Genomic DNA, 17,798 nt, shown 5'->3' with positions numbered 1-17,798 from the left:
ATTATACATTTTGCCTATTTTGTTGATTAAACATTATTCCATTTATTAAATATCCATCTTTTAATTAATTTTCTGAGTCTACAAATTATTCCTATATTTAGCATTTATTCCTGAAAGCAAGAGAAAGAAAACACGCCCCACCATATATGAAACAAGTAGGGGACTTCCCGGTTGAGCGGAGGCCACTCTTATTTCAAAAGTGGTACCCTAATCTTGACGGATCTTGTAATCGTTCTACATCAGATGGTAGTAAGATACTCGTAAAATGCAACTGCATAGGAGCTGGCTTTTCCATGTCGCCTACTTTTTTACTTATATGATTAATTCATACAGGGCAAATAATCGTAAGTTATGAGCTTTTAGAAATTTTTATTTTGTAGGAACAAGTGATGCCAGTATAACAGAATAATACTCTCCATTAGATGATACAATTAATTACTTACTTAATAAAGAAGCAATTTAATTTCAAAAACAAGTTTATAATTTAATTTAAGTTATAAACAAAGTAAATAAATTAGATACTACGTCTAGATCAATATTTACCATAACTTAAGTCTAACATACCTATGCCATCAAGTACACATCTAAGTACATATATATACCATAAGTGGGCCTTTCTTGGGTCTAGTGTACACAAATCACAGTCCTAGAATACAAAACAATAAAATAGCGCTTTTCTCTAATAATCCAGCGAATTATTCAAGTTCTTCTTCAGTGAAATCTTTAACTGCTAATATCTCGTAAACTTCTTAATAGATTTTGTTTATACTTAATCTGTATATGGTGACATCTTATGTGACATTTTATGAAATTTCGTAAAAATCTGTCGAGAGGGAAACGAGATATTGAGAGTTGAATTTTGGTTTCTTTTAAAACGGTGAAATCTTGAAATTCACGTATCTCGTAAACTACTCGATAGATTTTGTTTATATTTTACCTGTATGTGGAGACAACTTTTGTCTATAGTTGTATAAAATTTCGTCAAAATCTGTTAAGTAGGAAACGGGATATTTAGAGTTAAATTTTGGTTTCGTTTGAAACAGTGAAATCTTTAACATCAAATATCTCGAAAACTACTCGATAGATTTTGTTTAATTTTACCTGTATGTGGAGACAACTTTTGTCTATAATAGTATGAAATTTCGTAAAAATGTGTCGAGTAGGAAACGAGATATTTAGAGTTAAATTTTGGTTTCGTTTGAAACAGTGAAATCTTTAACTTCAAATATCTGGAAAACGTCTCGATAGATTTTGTTTATACTTTACCTGTATATGGTAAAGATAGACATGTTTTGTCTATAATTTTATGTAATTTCGTAAAAATCTGTTTAGTAGGAAACGAGATATTTAGAGTTGAATTTTGGTTTCTTTTAAAACGGTGAAATCTTGAAATTCACGTATCTCGTAAACTACTCGATAGATTTTGTTTATATTTTACCTGTATGTGGAGCCAACTTTTGTCTATAATAGTATGAAATTTCGTAAAAATCTGTCGAGTAGGAAACGAGATATTTAGAGTTAAATTTTCGTTTCGTTTGAAACAGTGAAATCTTTAACTTCAAATATCGGGAAAACGACTCGATAGATTTTGTTTATACTTTACCTGCATTTGGTGACAACCTTTGTCTATAATTGTATGAAATTTCGTAAAAATCTGTCGAGAGGGAAACGAGATATTTAGAGTTAAATTTTGGTTTCGTTTGAAACAGTGAAATCTTTAACTTCAAATATCTCGTAAACTTCTCGATAGATTTTGTTTATACTTTACCTGTATATGGTGACAACCTTTGTCTATAATTGTATGAAATTTCGTAAAAATCTGTTGAGTTGGAAACGAGATATTTAGAGTTAAATTTTGGTTTCTTTTAAAACGGTGAAATTTTGAAATTCACGTATCTCGTAAACTACTCGACAGATTTTGTTTATATTTAACCTGTACGTGCCAAATTTTATCAAAATTGGACTATAATAATTTACGGAGATATCATTAATAATAGTTTTATTTAGGGTCTTACTTCCTTGGGGTAAACTCCTCTCCTTGAGATGGATTTCAAAAATGCAAATGTATGTAAATTTTGAATAAATGACAATTCATTCAATGAAAAAGGTTCTCGTGGTGATAATATGAAACGATTGCAATACTTCCCCTTAATAGGTGTAAGAGCAGAACGTCGCTTCAATGTTACTTAGGGGATCCTTAACTCTTTCAACCTGCCAAATTTTATCAAAATCGAGCCAAGATTTACAAAGCTATTAGTAATAATAATTTTGTGGCGCTAATGGCCATAGACGTCGATGCGCTGGCAAAAAAAAAAAAAAAAAATTTGGATGTGGCCTTACATTCGACATAGGGCTGGCTAACTCCTCTCTCATTGACACTATTAAAGGATTCTTAACATCATTAAATCCGCAACAACCTCATTAAAAATCAATCATAATGCAAGCAACGTCTTATTCTCAAACATAGGCACAAATCTGTCTTAAATAGACGAAATCAGATTTAAAATAATTGTACTGGAAACAGTCACCAGTTAAGAAGTCATCTTTGCATTAATTCATTAGTGAATAAAGTAGTAGGTAATATCCAAGATCTTTGTAAGGTCGAAAAGAGTGACGTCATAATGAGGGAATACTAGCATTTTTAATGAATGATTGTGAATCATTAAGACAATATAATTAGTGAAATGATTGACAAATCTTGATTGACAAGTTGAACAATCTTCTATTTCAAACGATTCAAAACTTCCATCCGACCGGCGTTATCTTAATCTACAGTTTATCTTCTGTTTGAGTAGACCCTCAAAGGATCGGAAATACATAAAAAGGAAGTGCTACTTCATAGAATTAGCTGCATAATGAAAAGGATTTTCGAATCACCACATTACAACCATAGCTGGAAATAACACGTTCACATAATTAAAATTCCATTTTGTAACTAATCGAAAGCAAAGATTATGTCTTCCTATTGACAATAATTGCAAAATGCTAAAAGAACAATTATGCAAAATATTAAAAGGTAAGAATTTTTACTAGAAAAATAACTAAATTTCATCTATAAACAACAAAACTATGTAAATTTTATTGTATGTTAATTATAGTTGTTCAAGCATTCATTTACTAAGATAATATTTGGTGGTAAACTACAACTAACGAACCAAAAAACTATTGTTTTCTTAATTGATGTAAAACAAAATCTACAGCTTTTATGGGTTAGAAAGTTGGTGGTGCATTACTAACATCCTGCATCATTCAGTTATGAAAAATAAAATTATTATTTTTCTTATCTTAATGGTTAGAGTTCTAAGAGTTGTTAGATTATTAATAAAGTTGTTGACAAGTCTTCTCCTCTACTAATGATCGATATGCTTCAAAACAGCCGCTTTTATAGCCATGAATGAATGTTCGACTTGACGCCGTCATAACTAGACTGTCAGTCAAAATTTAGTGCTTATTTTAGACACACTGACACGCATTTGTAAACTGTTTGCTTCACTATATTTACATAGCTCTCAAAGTTTTTGAGATATGCCAAGTTTTTGGACTATTATTCTAGAAAATTGTAACAATTACCAGAAAACCAAAAAATTTCCCACGTCAAAAATGGTCAAAGGTAACTTTAGTACTTTGATCAAACATTAAGTGCGCTTGGGAATTAAAAAATATTTCTTAGTAAACCATGAAGCCATGCTGTTTGTAATGATGTCCGAGCTTAACGCTTGTTGCGTTCATGTTCATGCATGCTTCTGTACCCAGATAGCGAATTAAGTATTTAATGGGAAATTTGTGTTTTAGATATTAGAGTATCAGAAAGTGTAGCCTTGAATGTGTTCGACCAAACAGCTAAGGAGCCAGTTTGAATTTATCACTAAATAGTACCCTAATTTTCGTACTACGTAATGAAGGTTTTTGTCCCTGCTTTTAAAGATGATTCTCACCTAATATCACGAAAAGAACCATTTCTGGTAGTAGAGCGTTTTGTTGCAGCTTAGTTTTTTTTTAACTAAGATTTTTTAACTGATTCTCTTTAACGGAAATGAGGTTTTACTGAATTTTCTTTACCCCACACTAATTCAAAAAATGTTTTTGATAAAGAAGTCCTAACAATCTCACACAAACTATACCAACTTATAACAATGCAACTTGAAAAATAAAAAATTAAACGTTCATACCGAAAATTCTTAGAAGGAAATAAGATTGGAAATTTAGTTCCGTGAGATCTGTAGAAAACGTAAGTCCGCACTACTTCCTTCTTTTCAAAGTCAAATTAGTTTTCATAGTTTTGAACGTTCTTAATAAACCCACCAAACCTTAACTTACAACAACGTAATCATTGCCTAGTCAAAAAAGTGCACTACTTATGTAAGAAATGGTCATTTCTTGAAGATAATGGGATATAGTTGAAGGCTATCTTAATAATTTTTTGAAAACTCCATTTTACTTAATTTACCTGTTTCATTTTTTAAAAATTAATTTAGCGTATTGAGCTGTTATTGAAATACAAACATTAGGATTTTCTTTTAGAAAATTTAGAGAAAAAGGCGGTTAAATTTTGTCTTATACCAATTTGTGTCTATAAAAATCTGGTATACGAAATCAGAATGTTCCCTACTCTTTCAGGAATGGTGGCTTAATTCTCTAGCAATGAGGAATTCTTTGATAGAACACAAAGCGAATGAAAAGAGATTTTTTTTAAGGAAGAGAAGACCGAAATAAAAGTTACTTTCGAAGCCCTTCTCAACCTTACAGAGAGCAGAGAATGATGGAAAAACATCTGTCCAACTTTTCAAACCCGTTAGGGTTTTTCACATTCAATTTTTGAAACTTATTTCATTCTTCCTAACATTCACACACACATTTTTTCACATTCGGACGTTAAACTTAGGTTTTCTGTCGGCAGCCACATCTTACCTGTAATTTAAAATAATTCGTTCTGTACTTAAATGTTTTTACTTGGGAATGACAAGCAATCATTTCCTTGGGTTAGATTCAATATTCTTACATTTTACATAGAATTCAGTAAAACTATTTAACACTCATTATAAAATAATTGAAGAATTATGTTTTATCATATTATTGCTCGCACAAAATAATTGTAAAACCTTTTAACTCATTTCTTATTTCTAGAAAAAAATGAGTGCAAAGTTTTTCTGTTAATTAGCGATTTTCACCAAATACATTTTAAAAACAAAGAGCATTTAATGATTGGGCCTTCAAGCCCACCAACTGACACCAAGTTCTAAGCCAGAGAAAAGGTACAATGGAAACGGTGTACCGCAAGAAAAACATTTTTATGGGAACATAACACGACTTTCTATTAAAATTCTCAAAATTTCAATTTCAAACTTCGGTGGTTTAATTATTACATTCAATTTTTGAAACTCATTTCATTCTTCCTAACATTCATACACACACAGACCAATGACTAAAACCCACTTTTAATGGCTCAGCAGGCCTCAAAATTTTAAAATTTGAATCACTACGTTCACCATAGAGAGTGAAAGTTGAATTCAGATTCAAGGGGTATGAATTTTGTGTTATTTGGTTTCCGAAAAAAAAAATCCTAAGGGAAAAAACCTGAAAGAAATTGGCCTTTTTTAAAAAGAAATAAATGATAATAAGAGTTTCACATTGTGAAGCTAAAGGTAATTAAAAATTAACACAAATGTTTAATCATCTTCTGCATTTTATGAATTAACAAGATAACAACAATCACTTGACTAACTTGAATATATCAATAAAAAGAAATCCTTCAATGAGTTGCTTAAGTGAAAAATATATGATGATTCAGAGTCACCTGATAAATAGGTGGACGATAAGCTTGGCTGAACAAAATGGGCAGTTTTTTTTACTTACATTTATCTTTGCGAACACTCTAAGATTAAAAACGAAAAATTGTAGTAAGCTTAAACTTCATACAATGTTTGGATACTGTGAGACAGTGTCTCGCAATCAAATTAGTTTCTCGGTGACGCCGCCAATGTGTCTGAAGATCTTGTGATAAAAATGTGTTATTAAGACTACCATTTTTAAAACTTAACTTTAAAAATATCAATTCTGCAGGGGCATTATAATTAGTGTGATTTTTTTATTAATATTTTTCGTTAATAACTCTATCCTAAGGTTCCAAACAATTATGTAAGGTTAAGATTTCATGTAAAATATGTATTTTATGATTTAGATTAATCTTATTATAACAATTTTTACTAGTATAATTTGACTAGACCACTCACAGAACCCCAGGTCTTATTGAGGACAGGAAATTTTCTATTTGTAGCCACTTTTTCTTTATGACATCAGTTATTTTTTATTTATTAATTAATTTTTTTAATATCTGGCAATTAGGGGCCACTTCTCTTGTTTTATTTTAATCCCGGATTTAAAAATATAATAATAAATTTAAAACCTTGGGCATTATAGTGAGAAGTTAGTATAAGTGTTCATACAATTTTTATTTTTTGATTGAATGAAAAATATAATTCTATGATCAGGTTATGGTGAGGATGCTGCTGCCAAACAGTTAACGAACTATTTCAACCAACACAAATCAGTGAGTATATCGACCTTTTGAATTCAATTACAAGTCCCTTTATTCTCGTGAAAGGAAAGAATACTCTCATGCAGATGTACAAAGTTTTGTTTTTACTGTTAGTAAACGTTTTGTTTTAACTTTAATTAAGTAATCTCTTCAGTTCCATTTTCACCAGATGCGAATAATTTCTTTTATCAAATTTGTCTTTAGTAGGTTTGAAACAAAATACGAAATGCTGTACCTTGCTCAGTTCTCACATATCCGATCAGTGTATAAAAATTGGGATTTTTAATTACACAACTTCTTTAATTTACAACCAGAACCACAAGATATTAATTATTATTTAATATTATTAACATTTAATTTTTAATAATTTAATAATTAATATTTCTAATAGACTGTTTTTTTCAAAAAAATTAAATAATATAAAGAAGATCAAAAATTAAAATTTTATCAATGAAGGTTGAAAATAAACAAGTTATTTTTTAAATCTTAATAATTATTCGCTAAATGGTATTTTAGAACCAATATGAAATCACATCCAGCAGCGGAAGTCCGGTAGATGATATAACAAATTCGTTGACTGTGGGACCCAGAGGGCCTATGCTAGCTGAAGATACAACATTTTTTGATGAATCAAGGCATTTCGACAGAGAAAGGATACCAGAAAGGGTAGTTCATGCCAAGGGGGCAGGTAATTTTAGCTAGAAATTAAGTATTATTTTGCAAAAAATTTAATTTATAAGTTTTGGTGACTATGCCTTCTTTTATGCAATGGATTTGATTGAAATGTTTGGGGCAGATCAGAGAAATGAATTAATCTTCTTTCCATAAATGTTCTTTGTTTCTTTAATTTAACCGGAACCAGAAACGGGTCTTTAAAAAAACTCTATATATTCAAGAGAAAAGGTTTGTAAGCAAATGGTTTGAAAGCAATCCAATTCCCTTAACCAAAATTAGCAATTTACTGATGAGATTTTTCCATTTTTTAAGTTTTTCGACTACTAATCCTTTCAACTTGGTCCATTCATTGCTCTGGCATATTTCTACAATTTGTATTGCAAATATTTGCCAAAGAAAGCAATAATTAGGCCGCTTCTGGAGAAGAACCTGTTGACGCTTCTCTCTTTTTGCGTCAGGTGCGGGATACTATTATTTATGTATTCTTAAGGAGGATTAGAGGAATGAAAGTCTTAAAATTCCGATTAGAAGGAAAATTCCTACAGAAAAATAATCACTTAATGAGGAGTTTTTTCAATTTTAGTTATTCCTACAAGAATGGTTTGGAAGACTTTTCTCTTAACACCGTACAACACGTAGATCTGAATCTATTATTTGAATAATTTTTCTATTATAATTTTAGGGCAATTCTAGGGGGAAAGTAAGGTCACTTCTAACATAGAATTGCCGAACTGTTTAGGTTGTCTGGGCCAAATTGTAAAGCAAAGTGTACTTTGCATAATTTTCTGTCATTATTTTATTCGAATCGTAAAGTGGGCTTTGTACGATACACATCTGTTACGTTTATTTTTAAAAATAAAAAAAAATAGTAATCTTCGAAATAATGAAGGAAAAAGCTAGAGGATAATGAAAGATTGAAGATCGCAGTATTTCCCGGTTGCAGTTACTTTCATCCATAGTTTTAGAACAACAGCTCGATCGAAGTTACTAGAAAAGAAGTGATATTAAAATAAGTAATAATGCATCTTTAATTTTTAAAAGTAGCATTTAGATTCCTTTATAAAATATGGAGGAGCTAAAACTCCTTTGAAAAAAGTTTATAATTATATGATTGCATGCTTTGGGTCGAAATCTGACTGTAAGAAAACCAAACTATTTGTGACCGATGAAGAACTGTTTGTCATTTCAAAAAAAATCTCAAACAATCTTAACAACCTGAATTAAAAGGTTTAAAAAAGGTTACAATAAAAAAAAAATTAAAAAGAAGAACCTAGTAGTAACATGGAAAATAATTTTCCTACGCTTTACGCAATCCTGCTATTGCATGCGCTGTAATTAAAACTGTCCGGTAGGACAGTTTTATAAGGGGTGATCGTCAAAAACTGCACGAAAAAGCGTAACGTTCAAAAACACCCAACTTTGACAATTTTTTTCTCTTTTTCTATAAAAGATAAAATTCCCAAATTTCCTTTAAAATATAGGGCAAACCCTCCTTTATAACTGTATCTTTTTCGCAACATAGATTAAATATATTTCGAGAAACACGTTGCTGAAAATGAGCTAAAACGAATTTTTCAAAAATTGGTCTTGTTCTTGTTCGTCTTCTGGTTGTTACCTTTTTCGTAACCGATTGGTGGCATTTGATTCGGAATTTTATGTAGATGTGCCTTTTGGGGGTAAAGAAGTGGTTAAAGCTCCTGTTCGTGGCTGAGAAGTGCCATCATTCTCTTACATTTGTCTTGCTCCTCTTAAAAGGAAGCACTGAAATCGCAGTTTAATTTTGCTATTTACGTACAAATACCTTCCTATTTTATTCAAAACGCTTTGTCAAAAAAATTGTTACTGAGGATGGTTTGGTGACCGCAACTATAATCATTCTTTACAAAGATCTGTCCAGTGGTAGTAACTCCGACTTAACACCTTTTCAGGTTATAATGATAAAATTAAATTTATTATTCCCAATTTTAATAAAATCTGAAAAGCAGATATGTAACTTTGCAAAATAGACAAAAAGGAAAATCTATCCAAAAGGTACAAAAATCTCCTTAACAAAAACTTACAGTTTAAAAAGTTAAGTGTAAGGGCTGATTAAACGCCAAAAGGTACACAAATAAACAAGTACCCAACATTTCATTAATATTTTTTAATTAATTAGATTTTATTAGAATTTATTAGATGTCACAGATGGATTGTAGAGAACACTGCTTCTTTGAGAGGCGAGATTTGTTGTATTCTAGTAGATGAAATTCCATGAAATAGTGAGGCAAATCTAATTATAATTAATTAGTGCAATCCAAATATGATTGTCCGTCGGAAAGACAATACAATTGTGGTTGAGGCTATCATGGTGTTTTCCAAAACATTTGGTACGATTCTATGAATGAATCGATAAAAGAGAGAAGCAAAAGTATTTGTGAATACTCTTCTATATTCTCTTTTGATACTCTTATATTCACAAATATTTTTCAATAATGATTACATTTTATAAATTTAATAAATTCAAATAACCAGAACATTTGTACAATTTCACGTTGCGATACTATATTTTTCCTAGTACTGCCTTAATTTAATCGAAAGAAATAACGCCCTTTAACATTAAACTTTATGATTGTAGAGTGCAAAGTGGTTTTGGTTATGAATTTTATCAAAGAAAAAATAAAATTAAAGGAAATTTCTGTTTTAATTATAATATGGAGTCGAGCAACCCCACTGATTTGTTTTTAATTACATAAATAAAACGTTTCTTTCTACATGTATTTTGTTGTTAGGGGCCTTTGGAGTGTTTCAAGTAACCAATGACATTACACAGCATACGAAAGCTGATGTTTTCTCGAAAATTGGTAAGACCACGCAAATACTGGTCAGATTTTCCACGGTTAGTGGTGAAAAAGGTTCTAGTGATTTAGACAGGTGAGTATTTAAAATTTAAATATTTACAGTTAAATATGCTCAAAGAAGAATCAATTTGGCATGAGATCGGTAAAGACCAAGATCTTAAACCTTAAACAAAATTCGAACTGAATCAAATTTCAGCATCTTGGTACTTCCAAGAGAGTAAGTAATAATCTGCTTAAAAATGATTTGGTTCCATCCAAAAAGCATCAAGAAAAACATTTTCGTCTCTTTTTTTCTTTTTGATGTTAAAAAATTCTATTTATTGATAAATAAAAAAATTTTTGAAATGTTTAACAATATGAAACGCGAATTAAACTGAATATGAGCTTAAAGTGGATGAAACGTTTCCAAACAATTCTAAAATTTTGTTTTATAGTATTTGGATCTATTACCTATAAAAATAATAATGTAATTTATAAAGAATCATTTAATTGACATAATCTTAATAAAAATATTGTGTACATAATAATCTTATGTAAATGAAGAGAGCTAATAGACAATTTAACAAATGCTCCTTTTTCTAAATTGAAGAATAATCAATAAAATGAGAGTTCAAAAGAAAAAAAAAATACCAAGTATTTATTTGCCCTAATTTGATATAAATTATTTGTATTGCCAACAAACCGATTTGTTCCTCGAACAACCGTTTAGAATTTGTCAACTATAAGATTTCAGTTCAGAATGTTGTGAAAAAATGATTTTTTGATAAGTGCGCTTTATTTATGTAGATATTTCTCTCTTATATACTTGTTAATGTATTTTGTAGCTCAATTTTGTTTTAGAATGATTTTAATTTTAGATTGAGCATTGTCAATATTAATATTATTTCAGAGATGTAAGAGGTTTTGCAATAAAATTATATACACGGGACGGTAATTGGGATCTAGTTGGAAACGATATACCAATTTTCGCAGTTCGAGATCCGTTGATATTTTTTAGTTTTACTCGATCTCAAAAGAGGAATCCAGTCACTAATTTAAAAGTAATTATTTTGTATACTTGGTACTTATACGGATGTATTTTTTTCTTTTTCTTTTCACAATTCTTCATTTTCAGGACCCAAATATGGCCTGGGATTTTTTCACAAGAAGACCCGAAACAGTTCATCATGTAATGAGGGTTTATTCAGATGCTGGAACACCAAAAAGTTTCAGATATATCAATGGATTTGGTATTAACACATTTAAATTGGTCAATGCACAAGGGAATGCTTCCTACTGCAAATTTCATTATCTGGTAAATATAATTTGTTTCCCCCTCGAACATGGCTACTAATCAATCTTCTATGAAATATCTTTTTTATTAAGATACGCTTGATACATCAAATTTTTTAAAATACTAAATTATGTCATTCAAAAGTAATAGTCAGAGCAAATTTCAGTAAGTTAGATAGAGCACTAATTTATAAGGAGTATTTATTAATCAAGAGATTTGTAGGCGATGGATTTTGGAACACTTAGACGAATCCCATAACTAGAGCTTTGTTGTAAAGTAGAACTTACTTTGTTGTTTAGAATTAATTTCCAGCGTTTGTCCAGTAATAGCTTGAGTGGTAGTAACCTTATTTTCACTTCGCTTCGTTTTTGTCTTGTATGGGCGGATTCCAGTTCAGGCTTTTGTCCAAGTGAAAATCGATATTTAAGGATTATGTGAGGGTGCTCTTGAGCTTCCGTTCAATCCCGGGTGCCACAACAATCAATGATTATGCAATATCTAAGCAGGCCCCGGAGCAGTACTAATAACAACTGTATACAACCATCGATATCCATTGGAAGATTTGGGTTTAAAATGTCCTAAATGTTCTCCAAATAATTATAGCATAAGAGAAAGTTACCTATATTGAAATGTGAGATTACTAAGAAGCTGAGAAAATCAATACTACGAGTATTTAAGATCTGGGGTATCATATTCTAAGAACAGATATTTTCTTTTAGTTTTTCTCTTTTAGTATTTATAGTAAAAATTAAATTATCAACATTAATGCAATACAAAATATTAGTATGTTGTGGGATAGTTGTTTTTTAAGTAGAATTGCGTATTTTTAAGTTTTTAAAAATGTGTCACTCAATATTTCTTCCCTCTTTTTGTTTATAAACCCCGCCCTTATAAAAATATTCAATATTTACAGACTGATCAAGGAATTCATAACTTCACTAATGAAGAAGCAATGAAAATAAAAGCGGAAAATCCAGATTATCTCACAGAAGATTTATATAACGCTATAGCCGAAAAAAATTACCCAAGCTGGACGTTTTACATTCAAGTAATGTCACTCGCACAAGCAGAACAATCTGGATTTAATCCATTTGATGCAACAAAGGTAAAAACTTAATATTTAGTTTTACCATACACAAATCATTAGAGCTTGGATCAGTTATTTGATTTTGTATGATACTAATAAATGAAAAATTTACAGTTTTGGCCAGAAAATGAATATCCTTTAATAAAAGTAGGAAAATTTATTTTAAATGAGAATCCTAAAAATTTTTTCGCTCTAATCGAGCAAGCTGCATTCGCTCCGAGTAATCTGGTCCCCGGCATAGAAGCGAGCCCTGATAAAATTCTGCAAGTAAGTATTAAAATAGTAAGTTTGTTGTGATTCTACATGTAAGTGTTGAACAATTTTTATTATCAATATTTTTATTTTTCAACATTTTTATTTTCAATATCGGGCTGACAGAAGTACGTATTATAAATAAGCCGGGTAGACCATGGCTACCAAGGTAACCAAAATGAGGGCCACAATGGTAATGTTGGAACCAATAATCTATTGCTAGATTAGGAATTTGTTTATTGTGATATCAGTATTATTAAGTATGTTTAAACTGTATAAAAATTAATTCTTTCAGGGTCGCTTGTTCTCTTATGTGGATACCCAGTTTTATCGACTAGGTACTAATCATAGGCAATTGCCAGTGAATTATCCTCACGCGACAAAAGTATACAATACCCAAAGAGATGGCATCTTCACCTACTATCAAGATGATGCACCCAACTATTATCCTTCAAGTTTTGGTATTCTTAAAGAGAGTCCGCGTGGTCGGATTTCATTCTTTGAAGCTTGCGGTGTAGTACGTAGGTAAGTATAGAGAAATTTCATTTAACGTCATGGAACAATCCGAAGATCAAGGAAACTTGAATTTTTTCCTTCGGTTTTAATAATTTCATTTTGAATCGTCTCATTGTAAAGTTGTCCAAATCATTCATGTTAAGCAAGACAACGTTTTTCTAATATTGAAGAACTGCACGTTAAGCGAATAGCCTAGGAAAGTACGGCAAATTTATGAACAGAGAACAGGACATAAACAAAAATTATTTTTTAAAGTTATGAAGAATGTGTGGAAAGAGTAAACAGATTGATACTAAAATTCTGAATAATATTGGGAAGTGTTGGGAAATTGATCTATTGAATCGCAAAATGATGTGGATTAGATGCTTACACCTGCTGAAATAACGACTAAGTGGTATATTTATTGGTGGTTTGGTTCGCTTTTTCTTGCATACGGGCTTATTTTTAAGATATTGAATTTCGTTTAAACCAATACCTTTATTTGCTGATCTGAGGCCATTGAAGATGTAACGGAAAATTTGGAAATTAGGCAGCGTGTACCCTTCCTTTCAAAGCTCTTCAAATAAAGATATGCTCTGCGATCTGTTGGTTACAAAGGTAACTACTCCGGTAATACATTCTTGTTACATAATTTTGTTGTAGTTGACCACTTATTTTTTGTAAATTTAAATGAATGATGGTTGGTATTTCTTTTAAATTTTTTTTATTAATAAATCAGTCTAGATTTTCATTATTTCAGATTTTTATTTTACCCCTATTCTTAAGAAACTTTTTCATCCTCAGTGTGTTATCGCTTCTGATTATGATTATTTTAAAACGTTGATTATAAAATGTTGGTTTTTAACATATTGACTTTCTACTTATATTTCGTCAATATATTATCTCCATGTATTTTTTTAATCATCTAGTTATTTCGATGTGGACTTATATATTTTTTTAGAACAGACCAATCAAGAATATATTAATTTTTATCAATTTTTATAAAATTCAGGTCCGTAAATAACATTAATTTATTTTATATATATACAACCATGTTCTTAGAAATAATTAAATGTTATTAGATATTTCTTTTTTCATTACGTCAAAAGGCTTTATGATTAACTCAGCTACTCTCCCAGTTCTTCCATTTAAAAATCAGATTTTTGGCTTTTAGAGAGTTCTATTAAGGCATTTAACTACCTGCTCATTCAGGTAACAGTAACTTTTTTTATTGATATGTGATAACTTATATTCATATTTATATTTACAAGAAATTTTACTGCATTTGATTGATTCCAATTGCAGTTCGTTCCAAATTCTTTTTATTTATTATTTACAAATAAATTGTTTTTAACGGTTTTATGATTCACTTTTTTCTTTGCGACATTGTTTATTAACCGTTCTTTAAATTTTTTAATGGTCGAAGTTTTTCAATTCACGGTATTTTTTTTGGAAGTAAAAATTATAAATTAGAAGCCCTTACAGAATATTTTAGTAGCTGAGCCAATTTAAATCAAACTAATGCCACCTAACGTTTTTTTTATTTAAAAGTAATTGTTTAACAAATCCTATTTCAACAAAAGGTTATATTAGTTTTCTCTTTGTGCAGGTATAATTCGTCAGATGATGATAATTTTTCTCAGCCGGGAATACTTTGGAGAAGTTACAGTGACAATGATAAAAACAATCTTGTACATAATTTGGTGGGAATTCTTAAGAAGGCAGAAAATTTCATACAGGTTAATAATTTTTTTCTTTTATTTTATTTTTCTCTTATTGAGCATCGACAACTGTAGTCTTAGCGCCCTAAATTCATAATAATTATTTTGGTTATTTTTCTTAACCTATGGCCACTCGAGCTGGGATGTGCGAACCTGTGTGATTTTTTCGGATAAGAAAGATAATATAGAATACCGGTTATTGTAATTATTTCTATACCATGTTCTCGACTAATCTACTTCAGAGTCTATGTTTGTGGGTTGATCCCTAAGTAAGTTGGCCAATTTTGGATTTTTCAACAAACGATTGGTAATCTTCTTCTAAAACCTTAATTTTTACCAATAGTCTTCATGTATGCACAGCTTGATACACTTCAGAAATTGTTGCTATTTTAATAACCTTAATTCTCTACAAGAAATGAAATCCTATGAACGAGGAAGTAATGAAAAATGGTCTAGAATGGTCTTTAACACATTCTTAGCTCAGCAATAGTTCCATTTAATTCTTTATCAGAGTTGGTTGAGCTTATGAATATGAAAACAAAAAATGGAGCTGGAAAGATGATCAATGTTATCACAGAGAATCAGGTTTAAGTTTAAAAGTAAACTTTAGGCAAAATATTTGTATTCTTTATCCTTTTGTTTAAATAGAAATAACAAACATTTTGATTTAGTTAAAATTAAATTTAAATAAATGGTCTGCACTTGTCCAATAAAGTTGGAATGTTCTGATTATAAATTGCTAGTTTTATTCAAAAGTTTCTTATCGTTAAGCTTCTTTCAAAATATTGTGAACTTAAAGAGTAACTAACATCTAGCTTAGAAATGTATTCATCAATTAAATATTATCCAGAATAAATCCTCATTCTCAGCTTCTTATGCTGCCGGCTTGTATGGCTAAGGATGTTACTTCTCGGGGAGGAAAAACCAAGGCCTGAGAGCTTTACCCAGGAGTCACTCTCCAGAATTAAGAGTCTAATTAAACGGACGGGTCTGGAGGGTGAGCTCTAAAGTCGGGGAGCCACAATAGATCCAAAGGGGTCGCAGTGGCGTAGGCCTTGAGGCAACTCCCCTAATTTAATCTTATCTTCTTATGCTGCCAGATTTAAAGGAAACAAGGGATGATCCAAAAATAAAATGATTAAATGAACAGGAGACTGACAAAAGCTTTGTTAAGAAACTAAAATATTAAAAACTGAAAAGAAATTTATTAACTTAATTTTTTCAGGAAAGAGCTGTTGGTTTGTTCTTCCAAGTAGATGAGCACTTTGGTAGAATGGTACAGTCAGGATTAAATTTATAATCTGACGGTTAAAAACAGTTAAATAATTGTTTTTTAAATTAGATCTTAAGGTCTTAGACTCTGTATGTTCTAGAAATTGACAAATAGGCGTTATATAATATTTTCTTATTGGTTATATGATTATTTATTTTATTCTGTAAAAGATACAGAATTCTCTTTCTTAGAAGAGTTTACTGCATGCCTAAATGAAAATGTAAAATAAATTATATACCATAAATCATAGGTTACTGATTCTTATGGTTTAACTACAAGAAATTTAACTTGATATGCATTGTTTCTATTATAATGTAAAATATGAATTATTTTACTGTTGTGCTTAAAAACTCTGTCAGAGATATTTATTTCAAAGAACTTTAAATTAATGTTTATGAAGATTAAATAATTTGTTAATCTTTAAATAGAGGAAAATATAGTTGATTTCATGTATCATAGCTTTTTGTCCTTGATTTCTGCCCGTTTTCACATTTGTTTCTTTGTAGCTTTTGTATTTTTGTACCTTATACTCCGCAACATATTGCCAAGGCAAGCTGGTCGACTTACGATCTTTTCGGCCGACATTCAGCATGGACAACGGAATCCGACTGTCTAACTGAAACAAATTATTAATAAATCTTAATAAGAGAGGAATGTGGGTGATAATTTCATATTATTTACAAAACGAAACATTTTTATACTTCTGTAAATAATATTGTTGGCTTTGATATTATAATATACTAAATTGTAAGTATGTATAAATATGAAATTATATTTAACATTAGAAAAGTCATTCATTCATTTCACCTTTTTCTTCTTTTTGATGAAAGCGATATCAAATTGGCTTGGTACATTTTTTTTTTTTTCTCAGGGTTCTCAAGCAAAAAGAGCTGTGCCTTCTCGAGTTCTCTAACTTTTCTGGATGAAAACATTTCATTTTTTCAGAATATTCATTCAGAAAGATTCGAAGTTTTTTTAGTACAGTGGTTCCCAACCTTTTTTTTGCCTCGTACCCTAAAGAAATGTTTCTCGAACCTCACACAATTTATATTTTGCTCAAGGATAAATATAACAAAAAAAAAAAATCAAACACATTGAGTATATAACAAAGAAAGTATACTTTAAAATAATAATTTCCTTGAAATATGTGCAAGAGAAATACAAATATTTTAGAAATAAATTAAGAGGAATAGGATAACTCAAAATAGAGAATTTGCTAGAAAAGCAAACATGTAATCCATTTAGAGTTGGTTTCCTCTAATTTGGATCAAAATCAGATGACTGAAGATAATTTAAGAGATTAGGATTGGCTTAGACTTTAGAGGTAGGTACATAATGGTTCTACATAACGAACAAATTATACTGTGGTAAGATCATGTAGTGTGAGTGATTGTCTTTTGCACATATGCCATCATCGCTAAAATTTTGGTTTTTTTTTTATTGGCTACTACAACATTGTGACTTTTTTCTACTCAAAAGTGTGACTAATTTTCTTGTGACACTAATACTGACAGCCCTTCACATTCTGTTGGGACCATTTACAGCGTTGAAACCATCAAGAGGCTAACTACATTACATTTCTATTCAAATAAAATTTAATTTATGAATATTGCTTTACGTATTGGACACTACATTGCTTTAAAAAAGTCA

General features: G+C 30.2%; 1 protein-coding gene across 1 annotated transcript; it reads left to right on the top strand.

Annotated features, from left to right (window-relative positions):
- Positions 1-184: 184 nt before the first annotated feature.
- Positions 185-16,589, top strand: LOC141449613 (catalase-like). Its single transcript, XM_074119179.1, has 11 exons — positions 185-344; positions 6,489-6,547; positions 7,052-7,223; positions 9,979-10,120; positions 10,937-11,087; positions 11,162-11,341; positions 12,234-12,425; positions 12,522-12,674; positions 12,955-13,184; positions 14,764-14,893; positions 16,101-16,589. The coding sequence occupies exons 1-11, from the start codon at positions 266-268 to the stop codon at positions 16,173-16,175; spliced, it is 1,563 nt and encodes a 520-aa protein (XP_073975280.1). The 5' UTR covers positions 185-265; the 3' UTR covers positions 16,176-16,589.
- The last annotated feature ends 1,209 nt before the right edge of the window (positions 16,590-17,798 follow it).

The sequence above is a fragment of the Rhodnius prolixus genome, unplaced genomic scaffold (assembly GCF_049639745.1).
Source record: "Rhodnius prolixus isolate KJV_2025 unplaced genomic scaffold, Rpr scaffold_2, whole genome shotgun sequence".
NCBI classification, from domain to species: Eukaryota; Metazoa; Arthropoda; class Insecta; order Hemiptera; family Reduviidae; genus Rhodnius; species Rhodnius prolixus.
Note: the sequence above shows the minus strand (reverse complement) of the source record. Positions and strands in the feature narration are given on the sequence as shown.